The sequence below is a fragment of the Equus przewalskii genome, chromosome 7 (assembly GCF_037783145.1).
Source record: "Equus przewalskii isolate Varuska chromosome 7, EquPr2, whole genome shotgun sequence".
NCBI classification, from domain to species: Eukaryota; Metazoa; Chordata; class Mammalia; order Perissodactyla; family Equidae; genus Equus; species Equus przewalskii.
In genome coordinates this window covers 70,260,250-70,274,925 of record NC_091837.1, presented here as the reverse complement: position 1 = coordinate 70,274,925, position 14,676 = coordinate 70,260,250, and the positions used below count along the sequence as shown (strand labels likewise).

Sequence of the window (14,676 nt, the reverse complement as noted above, 5' to 3'; positions counted from 1 at the left end):
TTCAGGGTGCACTGGGGTGAGAGCAGAGAGCATCCCAGGCAGGAGTTGGGTGTGCCAAAGCCCTGAGGCCTTGGTGTGTCCCCTTTGGGTGTGTCAAAGGGAAGGAAAGGAGGCCAGTGCACCTGAGAGCCACTGGAGAAGGAACAGACAGGTGGCTTGAGGCTGAGGATGCAGGCAGAGGTCATTCGTGCAGGGTTTATGGTGGGGGAGACTGGGAGAGAAACAGGCTGTGAACGAAGTGGCAGGAAGAAATCATAACTTGGCTTTGGGATGGGTTAAGTTGGGAGGCTGCAGAGCAGGCATTGCCTCGAGGAAGGCTGGGGCTGGACAGATTATTCCCTCCCTCTGAACTGCAACAGCAGAAAGTTTGTACCACAGCACCTAGCCTTTGATCATTTACTGTCTGATTGTTTTTCCTTCTTTCAAGCATTTTGGTCTCGTCTTTCTAGATCGTAATGACCTGCTTGAGAAATGGACCTTGTCTTATGCTCTGCTCACACAGTACCCGCTGTGGTTGGTGATTAACCCGTGGTTAGGAGGAAGATTGAACATCTTCCCCTACTAACTTCTCTTTTCTTCAACTCGAGCCTATCATTTGGTAAAACTGGGGCAGTGAGTTTGTTAGAAGATGTTTACACCAAGGTGTGCGCCTTGCCTCCGCCTTCCTGGCAGGCAGACTTTGCTAGCCTTGTCTTGGTTTTGAGGTAAGAAAATTCCCAACAGATGGAATCATGTTTACCTTTTGAATAACGTCCCACTCCATGCCCAAAACAAAATGAAAGTTCACCCACTTGAATGGCATCTCTTCTCCAACAGATTTTATTTCAGTTGGTCTTTTAAGGGGGTGGGTGTTTTTGAAGAGTTGTGTGGAGGTAATGAGGAATGATAGGCTGTGTTGCTAAAACAGCAGCAGATGCTTGCCTCCCCAGCTGGAACTGAATTCTGCCCTGCGTGATGTATCCTGGCCGCTGCCCAGGACCCCTCTCTTCCCTCCCTCCCCTGCTCCGTGGCTGGTCAGCATGTAATCAGCAGGGATGCCTGAGGCTGGAGATTAGCACCTCTTGAGAAATAACGGGCTCTGAACATCTGACTATGTCCAGGTCTCCAGTGAGCTGTGGTCTGTCCACTGTGGGCTCCGAGCTATCATTAGGAGTGACTCCGCTGAGCTGTGGACCAGAGGCAGGAGAACAGAAGTTAGATGGCTGGACTCTGAATGCTTGAGGTGTCTCCTCTGTAGCTGAAACCATCCTATACCAAGCTGGCCAGAAAATCCACCTGGCTCGCTCTCACGCGCGCTCGCTCTCTCCTCCCCCCCCACTGGCTCCTCCCTTGGAAGTCTAATAGTGTAGGTTTAACTGTAGTGACAAAGGATAGAAATAAATTCTCTTCGAGAACAACAGTGTTCTTAACCCCTGGCTTCTACCTTATTGCTAAGCTGTGCTCTCTGTTCAAGTAGGTCAAGCTTCTTGGTGTTCCTCTAAGATGTTTCTTTCTCCCTGTTGCTTGCTTATTTCTATTGTAAAATATACAAAATATAAATTTTGCCATGTTAGCCATTTTTAAGTGCACAGTTCAGAGGCATAAAGTACTTCCACGTTGTTGTGCAACCATTGCCACCATCCGTCTCCAGAACTTGTTCTTCTTCTAAGACTGAAACTCTGTACCCATGGAACAATAACTCCCCATTCCCTCTTCCCCTGCAGCCTCTGGTAATATCTATTCTACTCTCTCTGTCTGAGTTTGATTACTCTAGGTACCTCATAGAAGTGGAATCATTCAATCTTTGTCCTTTTGTGTCTGGCTTGTTTCACTTAGCACAATGATAAAATGTTTTATATTTAAGCCAATGAGAAGATAGGAAACTTCTTAGGGGGAAAGAATAGTGTCTTCTCATTCTCCCCACAGCTGTGATGGGTGCAAGGTATCTAGGTATGCCAACTCTTAGCACAGTCCTGTTTTTCAACTGGATCAAGCATCTCTGTGTCTACATACCTTGGTGATAAATGCAGCTTCCTCATTCTTTGTCTGGAGTGGATCTCTGCCTGGCCAGCCTTCTCTCTCCTGCTCCCACCTCCCTTACAAACTGCTCGACTCCTGCCCTCTGGTGGCAGGGAAAACTCTCCCCGTTTCCATGGTTTTGTATTTAAATTCTCTTTTCCAACCCCGAGTTTGTATGCACTATCAGCAGCCACCTTGATGGAGAGTACTCCTTGTGTGCAAGGGCCTGACTTAGTGTTCTTGGGTGAGAGGAAGACGGGAATATGTGATCTTTGGAAAGAGTAATGTGTGTTACCTGTGTCTCAGCATATTCAAGCCCTCAAACTTTTATGGGGCCAGCGCAAGAGTATAGATGTGAACCTACGTCATTTTAGATATTAAAAGCATATTTTATCAGAATTATTTAAGTAAATCTGGAACTTCTAGTTCTTGAAAATTAAAACTTTTAATATATTAGAAATATATTTGCACTCTACTATTCAGTCTCCATCTAGTTGCTGATGTAAAGAACCACCGTCTTGCTTTAGGCATGTTAAACCTATACCTACACGTAAACAAATTCAAGAGTAATGTGCATTGTTCAGTACTGCAAGGTGTTCCTCGTCTGTCAGGTTGCAATAGTAGCAAACACTACTAATTTGTGAGCATCTCTGGAGCCACACTTAGAACATTTGGAGAAGTGAGGAAAGGGACATTCGGCCCAACTGGAAAATGGTGTTTCATTATATAGGAATTTTCTTTGCATTTCTGCTATCTAAAAGGAAGGATTAACATGCTAATTTGTCTCCTAAGTGTCTTTACTGCCCAGTTCCTCCTCACACTCCAAAGCAGTGTCTGTCTCTGACATTGGCAATATTACTGCCCACCAACCTTTGAGACACCTGGACACAGTTGTCGTATTTTGAGGACATGGGGCAGGAGGTGAGCAGAAGCGTTTCCCTGGGGCCTGAAGGCATTAGTCACAAGAGTATATGTTGAGGGTTGCAGATCTCAGTGTCAGCATTAAACTCTGATCCCAAGGGCCACGTGATCTCTAATGAGCTTATATTTTGTGTTTGTGGAGCTGGAGCCCTTTAAGATGCAGGGCCCAGGGAAGGGCTCCGCTTGCTCAGGTCTAAGGATGGTACCAGACATAACAAGATCTTCTAGCGAGGAGATAGCAAACACAAGTCTTCATGTCAAGAAGCAACAGAAGAGGGGCTGGCCCCGTGGCTGAGTGGTTAAGTTCACGTGCTCCACTGCAGGCGGCCCAGTGTTTCATTGGTTCGAATCCTGGGCGCGGACATGGCACTGCTCATCAAGCCATGCTGAGGCAGCGTCCCACATGCCACAACTGGAAGGACCCACAACGAAGAATATACAACCATGTACAGGGGAGCTTTGGGGAGAAAAAGGAAAAAAAATAAAATCTTTAAAAAAAAAAAAAAGCAACAGAAGAACTAGGATGTTGTCTTTGCACATTGGTGCACTCAGACCCATACACCTTGAGAACGCCTGCAGAGCTCTTGTAAACCCAGTTGAAGCTTACGGCCAACTGTGTACACATCTGGCCAAACCAGAGCTAAGAGTACCTGGTAATACTCATCTGGTACCAGTAAGGCTTCTCAGTGAAGGTAAGTTGGATTACTACTTTTTTCTTTTTGTTTTACTGGTTATTTCTGTTTTTATTTATTTTAATATTGCTTTGTGGGTAATCTAATTTTTCTTTGTTTTGCTCTCAAATGCTAAATCAGATTGAGACAGTATTATATTTTGTTGATTGGATGGCAAGAATAATATGAAAAAGACAATATTCATCATGTTTATATTGTACATATGCAAAAAATGTTTCCTTAAAGTTATAAAATAGCATTGCATATAGGGGCCAGTCCGGTGGTGTAGTGGTTGAGTTCACGTGCTCTGCTTCGGCAACCTAGGATTTATCAGTTCAGATCCTGGGTATAGACCTACACACTGCTTGTCAAGCCATGCTGTGGCAGGTGTCCCACATATAAAGTAGAGGAAGTCGGGCCACAGATGTTAGCTCAGGGCCAGTCTTCCTCGGCAAAAACGAGGAGGATTGGCAGCAGATGTTAGCTCACAGCTAATCTTCCTCAAAAAAACAAAAAAACCATAAAAAAAGGAAAAAATATTATTGCATATAAGTATCTATCTATTGGCAATATTGTCACCAGTGCAATCAGTTATCTTGTCTAAAGTGGATTTTTAGTTTTTTAATTAAAAATATTTTTATTGTAAAATATGCATAAAATTTGCCGTCTTCACCATTTTTTTAATGAATTTTTTTTAATTTTAAATTTAAATTTTTTTTTTTTTTGAGGAAGATCAGCCCTGAGCTAACTGCTGCCAATCCTCCTCTTTTTGCTGAGGAAGACTGGCCCTGAGCTAACATCTGTGCCCATCTTCCTCTGCTTTGTATGTGGGACGCCTACTACAGAATGGCTTGCCAAGTGGTGCCATGTCCACACCAGGGATCCAAACCGGTGAACCCCGGGCCGCCGAAGTGGAATGTGCGCACTTAACCGCTGCACCACCGGGCTGGCCCCGTAGTCTTCACCATTTTTAAGTATACAGTTCAGTGGCATTAAGTAGTCACACTGTTGTGTAACCATCACCACCATCCATCTCCAGATGGATCTCTGTCTACTTTTTGTCATCGATCTGTTCCCCTGCTGTATTAGTGATCTTTTCCATCAGTTAGGATATTTTGCCTGGCTGCTTCTGTTTAGGGATGGGTGAAGCATTGATTTTGCTCAGCTGGGGACATTTGGCAATGTCTGGAAACGTTTTTGGTTGTCATGATGGAGGAGGAAGGGTTTGCTGCTGGTGTCTGTGGGTAGAGACCAGGGATGCGGCTAAATATCCTATAATGCACAGGGCAGACTCTTCCACCCTCCACCCCTGCCAGTCCTACGTGAAAACAGTGCCGAGGTTGAGAAGCCCTGGTTTAAGCCCATAGAGGAAGTGGTCTGGACTGTTGATTGCTGAAAGACACCAAGTTAAACACTAAACTGGGACTCTGTGATTCCAACAGAATGTGTAAGCTGTGTTCCCTGCAATAAATCGAAATCAAAAGATTAACCTTGACTCTGTATCTTTATGCTGCTGTAATTTTGTTTCTAATTCTAACTTCAATTCATTGTATGTTTTCATTTATGGCCTTTTAATTACCTGTATCACCATTCATTCGTTATTCGTTTATTTAGAACAATTATTATTGAGCAATTATTGTGTGCCAGGGTCTGGTTATACAGCAATGAAAATGGCACATCTGTGCCTTTGTGGAGCGTTCAGTCTAATTTATAATGAATGTAATACATATACAAATAGAGGATTTAGAATATGACAAATTCCAGGCCAAGAATCTTTACAAGTCTATTAGAAGCCAGGCGAGACACGTGGCTCTACCCTATGGCACCCTCTCTCCTCACTCCCCTGACCCCACCCTCTTTTTGAAACCCCCTTGGGCAGCTACCTCTGAGTTCTTTGCCGACTTCCCAAAGCGGGAACACTTCCCGTGGCAGAGATGATATCTGAATGCTCCACCATGGTTTTCAGCCTCCTTGCAGTTAGGCAGGACCTTGTGATTACTTTTGTCCAGAGAGCTCTAGGTGGAATTGATGAAAACTCTTCCAGGCGGAAGCCTAGAAGAGGTAGCGGGAGTTGGCCATGCTCTTCTCTTCCTCTGCCTGGTGACTGTGAGGGCAGTGTGTTGATGCTGGAGTGAGCTGTGGAGCGGAGCTTCTATACCAGCCAGCCGTGGACACCTAGTGTTAGTGAGAGAGAAACCTTTGTGGTATTAAGCCATTGAGATTTCAGAGTTAATTTGTTACTTCCTCATAACCTGAGTGATCCTTCCTAACCAAGAAGTTTACATGAATCACAGAGTATTGCATTTTTCTCTGTGCCTGCTCTGAACTTAACCCTGTGCTAAGTCATGAGGGGAAGAATAAGAAGGTTCTTTTTAAGAAGCGTGATCTTTTTGGGGACTGAGAAGATGGAGATAAAACTTAATCACAGAACTATTACAGAATAAGACACAGCAGAACATTGATTCAATAAATATTTGTGCTTTTTGTATTTGTTTAGGACATAATGTAAAACAACCTTTTAACACATAAAATACACCTAGAGCCACACACTGGCTACTACAGTGAGTATAAGTGGTTTGAGCTTGAAGTCTCCTATTATCTGGGAATATGCTTCCCTTCACTTTGTTTTTTCTCTGTGGAACGGCTTTCCTAATTTCACAAAAAAGAACATCCCTACAACCACTGACCTAAGCCAAATACGTAGGCCAATAAATTTGGAAGGGCCCTCGAAGATTGTTGGGACCAGTCCTCTCATCTTACAATTAGGGACACTGCCATCTACGGAAGTGAAGTGATGGGCTTCAAGGCCCAAGTTCAGTGGTTCTCAACTTTGGCTGCACATTAGAAACCCCTGGGGAGCTTCTAAAAAAATATGTCACCAAGTCCAGGTAGTAGCCAAACTACTTAAATTGGAATTTGGGGATGCGACACAGCAGAGTATCTTTTTTTAAAGCTCCCCTTGGGATTCCAAGTACAAGAAAAGTTGAGAGCCACTGCTTCAGTTGATGGCCGGGACTTGAATACAGGGTTTAACTCCTAGTTGGGTGCCATTTCCACCAGAGTATGACATGTAGCTCCTCAGGGTCAACCCCAACCCCTTGCCAGCTGGTAACCATATTTTTACTAGCTTATTTTTTCTCTAGATCTTCTGGTTCTGTGGGTAGATGAGGAGGAGAAAGAAGCTGGCTTTCTTTATCTACCATATATGCTTGTTACCAGCTCCAAATCTTTGTGCTGGGAGTTGTCATTCAAAGATGTTTTTAGTATATTCTCTTGCTGTAGTTCCATGTACATGGACACAAATTGAGGTATAGGAGAGCTCATGAATAGATCAGACATTCTATTCAGCTAATATTTTTTGAGCAAAATCATAGACTCAGAGCAGTTAGAGCATTCTAGACCAATGTTCTCCACTAGAACACTGTGCTACAGTGGAATGTTCACTATCTGTATTGTCCAGTATGGCAGTCACTGGCCACATGTGGCTCTTGAGCCCTTAAAATGTGGCTAGTGTGACTGGGAAACTGAAGTTTTAATTGTGCTTAAGGTAGGGGAGGAAGACATTTCCTCTACCTGCTCTGGGTCCTTCTGGCCGGAAAACAAATCAAATTCACATGAGACAGAATAACAGTAGAAAATTAAACAAAGCTTTATACCATGTATACATGGGAGAGGCTCAGGCAAACTGAGCAACTCACCAAAATGGCGGAAGTTCTCATCTTAAATACCACCCTCAGCTAAAGACAAAGGAAGATGTTAGGAGTGGGGGGAGTCAGTTATGGGAGATTACCACACAAGTACAGTAAACGAGAGTCAGGTTATTATGCAGACTTGAGTCCCTGCCTTCCACATTGATGAGAGTTTCTAGAGCTAGAAACCCCCCTTCTTCCTGGTACACAGAGGGAGATGCCTTTACACGTGGAGATTTCCTTTACAAATGTAAATGTCTCTTAACAAAGGGTAAGTAAATTCTACTTTTCAGAGTTTCTTTCCTGTCTGCAGTTTTTAAAAGTAACCGGCCCAAAATAATCCTCATAACAAAGAGACATATCTTGGTATGGCCAATTCCAGTCCCCTACATTAACTTTAATGAATTTAATTTGAATAGACTCATGTGCTACCCTATTGGAGTGTGCAGGTGTAGACCAATCCCTTTGCCTGTCCCTCTCTCTATAGTCTCAAGTGTTGTCTAGTCCCGTATGTTTGGTCGGGACCAATTGGAGAGCCTCATCTGTTCCTGGTCTCAAGGGGAAGCTGAGGTCTATTCCAGGAGGATAACTGAGCATTACTTTTGTGACGGGTGTTAACTTTCAGCCTCTTGTTCACCTCCAAAGGCCCAGTTGTTATGTAGGGAAGTCTTTTGTGCCAGAAAGTTCATGGTCCCTGATCACATCATAAACACTTAGATTTCAAATAAAGCCATGTTTGCTGTAAATGTTCGACACTAGCAGCAGTGTTAGAATCAAATTCCTGTTAAAGAAGGAAAATCTGTTCTTAAGTCTTGCCTTCCCTCGTTCCCTCTGGGTGTACACACACTAGGAAATCTATAGCTTTGAATGCTGAGCTCGCAGCTCCTACCTCTTTTCTGCTGCTCTGGGCATTTTTATTCTTTATCAATTTAACTGTAACCACTGCCACTGGCTTATTTGTGGACCGTGTTTTCACAAAATTGCATATGCGTTTCCCTCCTCCTGCTTGGAGGAGAGTCTTTTGAGGGGGAGATTCATTTGAAAATAGATGGAATGCCTGCATTTCTGCCTCAGGGTTTAATGACACTGGGCTCAGGTCCCAGTTTGCTAATCTGAAAAATGAGGGCTTGGCTAGGTGAGCTCTGTGTTTCCGCAACTGGCTGTGCGCCGTGCTGCTTACCGAGGTTGGGTGGAGATCCACGTCTGAGATGCTCCTGGTGGGGAGGGCTTCTCCCTTGGGAAGGCTTCCGAAAGACTCAGGAGGAAGATCTGGCTAGAGTCCCGCTAACACCACTAACTCCTCTGGAGATGAAGGGGGCCATCAACTGTAGAATTTAGTGGATTAAAATCAACTCTCAACACTCCATTTCCCCTTGTTTCCCCACCTTTTGGAAATTTTGTCTGCGTCTTCTTCATGATAGTCGGTTGTTTACTGGTCTCCTGTGTGGAAGAAAGTTGATATAAAAAGAGCTTTCCACAGAAAGAAAAGAGCCCTGATTGATATAAAAAAAGAAAAACCAACAACCGGAAACTATACAAAGAAGAAAATCTGACTAACAGATAACCGTTGATATTTTGTGGGGCTGTTATTCCAGACAGACTTGAATATACAGTTTTAAATAAATGGAGTCCTGTTATAGATTTTGTTCCGTAACATGCCTTTTCTTACATGCAGCAGAATGCTGTGGGTAGCTGCCTGATCGTAAATACAGGTCTACGTCATGTTTTACTTTCATATTTTTAGCTTCGGTGAGTTGATATCTTTGCTTATTTCTAACATTATCTCCTGAGGCCAAGGAAGAGTATGTTCATGAAGAATTCTGACTGGGTGTTGCCAGCTGCCCTCCAGAAAGGGGAAATCGATCTGAACCTGTAGGCGGTGCACCTGTGTGCCCACACCCCTTCCTAGTTAGGGTCTTCTCAGTTTTTATACCTTTGCTTTTCTGATGGATGATATTAATGCTAATAATCTTTTATTTGCATCTCTTTGGTTAATGGTCAAGTTGAATAGTTTTTCATATGTTCATTTGTAGTTCTTATTTTGTGGCTTATTTTCTGTGCACAATTTTCTATTGGGACGTTGGTTTTCTTTTTGATTTCTTAATTCTTTGGCTATTAAGATGATTCATTCTGTTATATAATGCAGAATCACTGTCTCCTTTTCCCATTTTACTCTTCATATCCTGTGTGTTATGATGGTTTTAAAATTCTATATTACAGTCAAATTAATGAACACATTCCTACATTGCTCTGGCTTTTGCATCATCCTTTAAAAGTACTTCCTTCCAAAACTTTTACAAATATTTGCCCACATTTTCTTAATGGTTTCGTTTTTCCTTTCTGGTTTCAATTCTCGCATTTGTTCTATCTAAAATTTATTTTGGTGTAAGAGAATAAGAGTAGAACACTTTTCATGAATGTTGCTAGCATATCTACCACTGTTATTTGAAAAATTCCTTTTACCTATTTATTTGTAATTTTAACATTATCATGAACAAGTTTTCCATATTTGCTTGCATTTATTTCTGGAGCTGCTGTTACGTTTCATTTATCTGCCTAATTTACTGCTATTACCATAGTACTTTAATTGCTGGCTTTAATAATATACCTTAAGATATGGTAGTACAAGAGCCTCTAAAAGTGGGACAGGAGAGGGCACTGATATTTACATTCTCTTAAAAATTGACTGTTATCCTGGAAAATTGAGGCTATGTCCATAGAATTTCCTGAAATGCTCGTATAGATTAATAATTCTTAAACTATGATCCATAGGCCCCCTGTATCAGAACTACTTGGGGATGGTTTTAAACATTCAGATTCCTGGGCTCCACCCCAGAGCTCCTGAAATATAAATTGTGTTTGGGAAACTGTGTTTTTACAAGCTCTCAGATGAGTCTTAAGAACGCCATAAGAAACTTAACACTCAGATAAAACATGGTAAGCAGCAGCCAAGTTCCTCCTGTTTAAATGTTAAAAAAAAAAAAACACCACTACCATCTTTTTATAAATTACATGTATATGTATATATGTGTATATACATATAGTCAGTTATAAATGTATCCTGTCAATGAACTTTTTTTTGGAGGAAGATTAGTCCTGAGCTAACATTGATCAGCAGCCAATCCTCCTCTTTTTTGCTGAGGAAGATTGGCCCTGAGCTAACATCTGTGCGTATCTTCCTCTACTTTATATGTAGGATGCCTGCCACAGCATGGATTGACAAGCAGTACGTAGGTCTGCACCCGGGATCTGAACTGCCGAACCCTGGGCCGCTGAAGTGGAGTGCGTGAACTTAACTGCCGCACCACCAGGCCAGCCCCTCAATAAACATTTTTGAGTGCTTGTATAGTCCAAGTGCTATGCTAAGCATGTAAGGATAACACCTTGTGTTTGAGGTTTGACCTTATGATATATAATCATACCCCTAATTACATAAATATGTCTGTCTTTATATATATATATATATATATACACATACATATATACACACACATACGTATACATACATATATATACACACATACATATACGTACACATACATATATATCTCTCTCAAGCTCTTATTGGACTTTAGGTCAAAGTAAAATTATTGCCTTGAGTAGCTTGCATTTAGGTTGTGAAAAAATACATGTACAACTTGAGAGCACTTATAGAGGGTAGCTCATTAGTTGCAAGACCATCCAAATAAAAAGTGAGTGTGTTGGTTGGTGGAGAGTAAAAAAACACCAGCATCGAATGGGGTCAACCAAGGAAGGTTTCTTAGATGGGGGAAAGAACGGTACCCCTATTGCTGCTGAAGTTAAAGACTAGTAAGTATTGTTTTCATTGAGAAGCAGTGGAACACTTTATTAAATCTGTTTGTGCTTCCTGAATTTCTCGGGTCATTCAGTCTTTCACCCTGATATACTGAGATTATGTTATCAGCAGATTTTCCACCTGGGCTGGTCTCTTACGTAGCACAGGTATTGTATTCAGTTTGCCTTTCTTTAAAATGTGTTATTTATCTTTGTCACTTATGATTGTGTTAGGATAGCGATCCCAGCCAACAAGACAGGGCATTGAATACAGGCTAAATGCCTCCTAACTCTGCCTTTTTGTGTCTGTTACTTGTATTTCTTTAGATTGTGCAATACCCCATTGATGTCCAAGGCAACCAGCTGCCCTTCTTGCGGAATCCGGATATCTTGGTGGGAGAAAATGACCTGACTGCCCTTAGCTATCTACATGAGCCCGCAGTTTTGCATAATTTAAAGGTCCGTTTCCTGGAGTCAAACCACATCTACACTTACTGTGGTAAGTGGGGGGCATCTATTGGCTACATGTGTTTGAAAGTGCTTACAATGTTCAGACTTGATGGGTTAACCTCCAACGGTTAAGAATCCTACTTTCACTCTCATTTGTAAGTACCTCTCATCTGAGACCCTGGAAAGGTTTGCAGTCAATGACTTTGACTTACTGAGGCTGCCCCACATCTCTGGGTGATGGGTGTTAATCACAGCTCAACCAGGGAGGAAGTGGGCCACACCATGCAGCCTGACTGGCTTAGGCACAGTCCTGGAGTAGATGGGAGAGCAGTAACTACATCCCGGGCCCTAGCTCTGGTGTCTGCTCTCACCACCTAGCACCACTCCTGTCAAGGTCTACTTGGCTTGGTTTTGTTTTCTGCTTGGGAAGGTGCTGCCGTTCTCTCTGACCCTCTCACTTGCCCGGTACAAACATGGTGCGTGATGATTATTTGTCGAATTCATGAGCAGATTCCAAATTTTGGTTTCTGTTTTTAGAGTATTATTAACTGGTATGGTGAAAACAAGAACCCTATTCACTGTTTGAGGGGCAAACCATTTTAGAATCTGGTTGAGGGAGGAGTCAGGGCGAGGGCTCCTTTGTGGGGGTTGTCCGGTGTGCGCCCGAGCCCTGGTCTTGTCCGGGATCACAAGTGAGGCCTCGGGATTGGGATTCTTCTCACATGATGTTCCCTTTGGTCTGCAGTCGATCATTTGGCTGCTAATTTAGCGTGAGCTTTCCTGCTGGATTCCAGGAGCTGTGAACAGCATGTTGACATCAGTGCTTCAGAGTTAGTTTCCCACAAGCTCCTTTACCCTGTTTATTTAAAAGAAACTATCAATTACCAAAGCCTTCAGTAAGTTTTTTATTTTTCCAACAAGATGAAGAAAAAACTCCCTCTTTAGGAGGAAGAGATGAATGACCATCAGCTTCACTTTTTAAAGGCATCCCTTCTAATAGAGGTCCTGGTGTTGGTACGTATTTATCCCATTGCACCGTGGCTTCAGCTTCAGCTTCAGCTGTTCAGAGTGACTGATGGAGCACAGAATTCTGTGTCATCAAGAAGCGCTCGTTTCTGCTCTGGAGAGGGCTGAGACGTTTTAGGAAAATGTGTGACCTCAGAGTATGATATCAAAATTTGCACTGAATGCTACATGAATGTTAGGGTTTTATGCAACTCTCTCATAACCAGTAGAACATGTGAGGCTATTTTTAAGAGAGTGTTGCAAGACATTAGCTTTATTAAGTGGAGTTTGTCAGAGTTCTGGGCCCGATTGGTCGGGCCAGGTTGTCTTTTCAGGCTGACTTCTGTCTGAAGAGGACTTGGTGGGAGTCTTTTTCCTCCTTTCGCCCTTTACTTGGAATAATTTAGTTTATTGCATTTCAGTTTTCCTATCTGTCTCTCTCTTTGGTATTTTTCTCCCTCTTAAATAGACTTTGCTTTTTAAAGCAATTTTAGATTCACAGCAAAATTGAGTGGAGGGTACAGAGATGTCCCATGTACTCCCTGCCCCAACATATGTGCAGCCTCCCCCACTATCAACATTCTGCTCAAGAATGGTACATTTGTTATGATTGATGAGCCCAGAATGACACATCATTATCACTGAAAGTCCATCATTTACATTAAGGTTCATGCTTGGAGGTATACATTTTGTGGGTTTGCACAAATGTCTAATGACATGTATCCACCCTTATGGTATCATAACAATAGTTTCACTGCCCTGAGAGTCATCCGTGCTCTGCTTATGCATCTCTCTCTCCCTGCTAACCTCTGGCAACCACTGATCTTTCATACTGTTTCCATAATTTTGCCTTTTATAGAATGTCATATGGTTGGAATCACAGTATATAGCCCTTTCAGATTGGCTTATTCCACTTAGTGATGTGCATTTAAGGTTCCTCCATGTCTTTTCAAATCTTGATAAATAATTTCTTTATAACACCAATATTCTATTGTCTGAATTTATCAGTTTATTTATCCGTTCACCTATTGAAGGACATCTTAGTTGCTTCTAAGTTTTGGCAATTGTGAATAAAGCTGCTATAAACATCCATGTGTAGGTTTTTGTGTGGATGTTTTCGGCAACTTTGTGTAAATACCAAGGAGTATGAATGCTGGGTCATATGGTAAGAGTATGTTTAGTTTTGTAAGAAACTGCCGAAGTGGCTTTACCATTTTTCATTGCCACTAGCCATGAACGAGAGCTTCCATTGCTCCATATCCTTGCCAGCATTTGGTGGTGCTGGTATTCTGGATTTCGGCCATTCTGTTAGATGTGTAGTGGTATCTCATTGGTGTGTTAATTTGCATTTCCCTAATGATAGATGACGTGGAGCATCTTTTCAGATGCTCATTTGCCATCTGTCTGTCTTCTTTGGTGAGGTGTCTGTTTAGGTCTTCATTGGTTCATTTCCTTATTGTTGAGTTTTAAGAGTTCTTTGTATATCTTGGAAAACAGTCCTTTATCAGGTATGTTTTTTGCAACTGTTTCTCCCAGTCGGTGGTTTGTCTTCTCATTCTCTTGACTGCGTCGCTTTTCAAACACCAGAAGGGAACACAATGTAGGAGATTGCCCATCTTGGCGATGACCCTTTCCATTCCTGCCTCCTCTTCCCCAAGTAACTAGAAAAGCTCACATATTTTTTACCCCATCAGTGGTTGTCTTGAGATCCAGAAAGTGCTCTTGTGTGAAAGAAAAAGGTATGGATTTCTACCTTGTCTTGAAGATTGAATTTGTATTTTGTTCTCCTTTCACATTTTCAAATATCAGTTTACCTTGCCCTCATAAAAGATCTGAAAGGTTAGAGGATTTTCTGACTCTTCATTCAACATCTATTTGTTGAGTCCATCCTTGCGATGTATCCTTTTGGGGACACAAGATGAAAAAAAAAATGATGAAATGAAGGATAACTCATGATATAATGTGATGTGAGATAATAATAAATAGCTAACGCTCAGTGCTTACTATGCAAGGTGCTGGTCTAAATGTTCTCTCTCTCTGTTAATCATTTTATCCTCAGGATAAACAGGTAAAGGCAGTTATTATACCCATTTTACAGTCCAGGAAACTGAGGCACTCAGAGGTTAAGTAATTTGCCAAAGTCACAC

The 14,676-nt window shown here is 42.2% G+C and overlaps 1 protein-coding gene across 3 annotated transcripts in view; it reads left to right on the top strand.

Moving 5' to 3' along the window:
* The window catches only part of MYO5B (myosin VB), a 348,390-nt gene that overhangs the window by 140,555 nt on the left and 193,159 nt on the right, over positions 1–14,676 (top strand). For all 3 annotated transcript variants that reach the window (XM_070630194.1, XM_070630195.1, XM_008514690.2), the window contains exon 3: positions 11,402–11,573. In XM_070630194.1, coding sequence (XP_070486295.1) covers positions 11,402–11,573 — 172 coding nt within the window. The remainder of the gene's footprint in view (positions 1–11,401; positions 11,574–14,676) is intronic.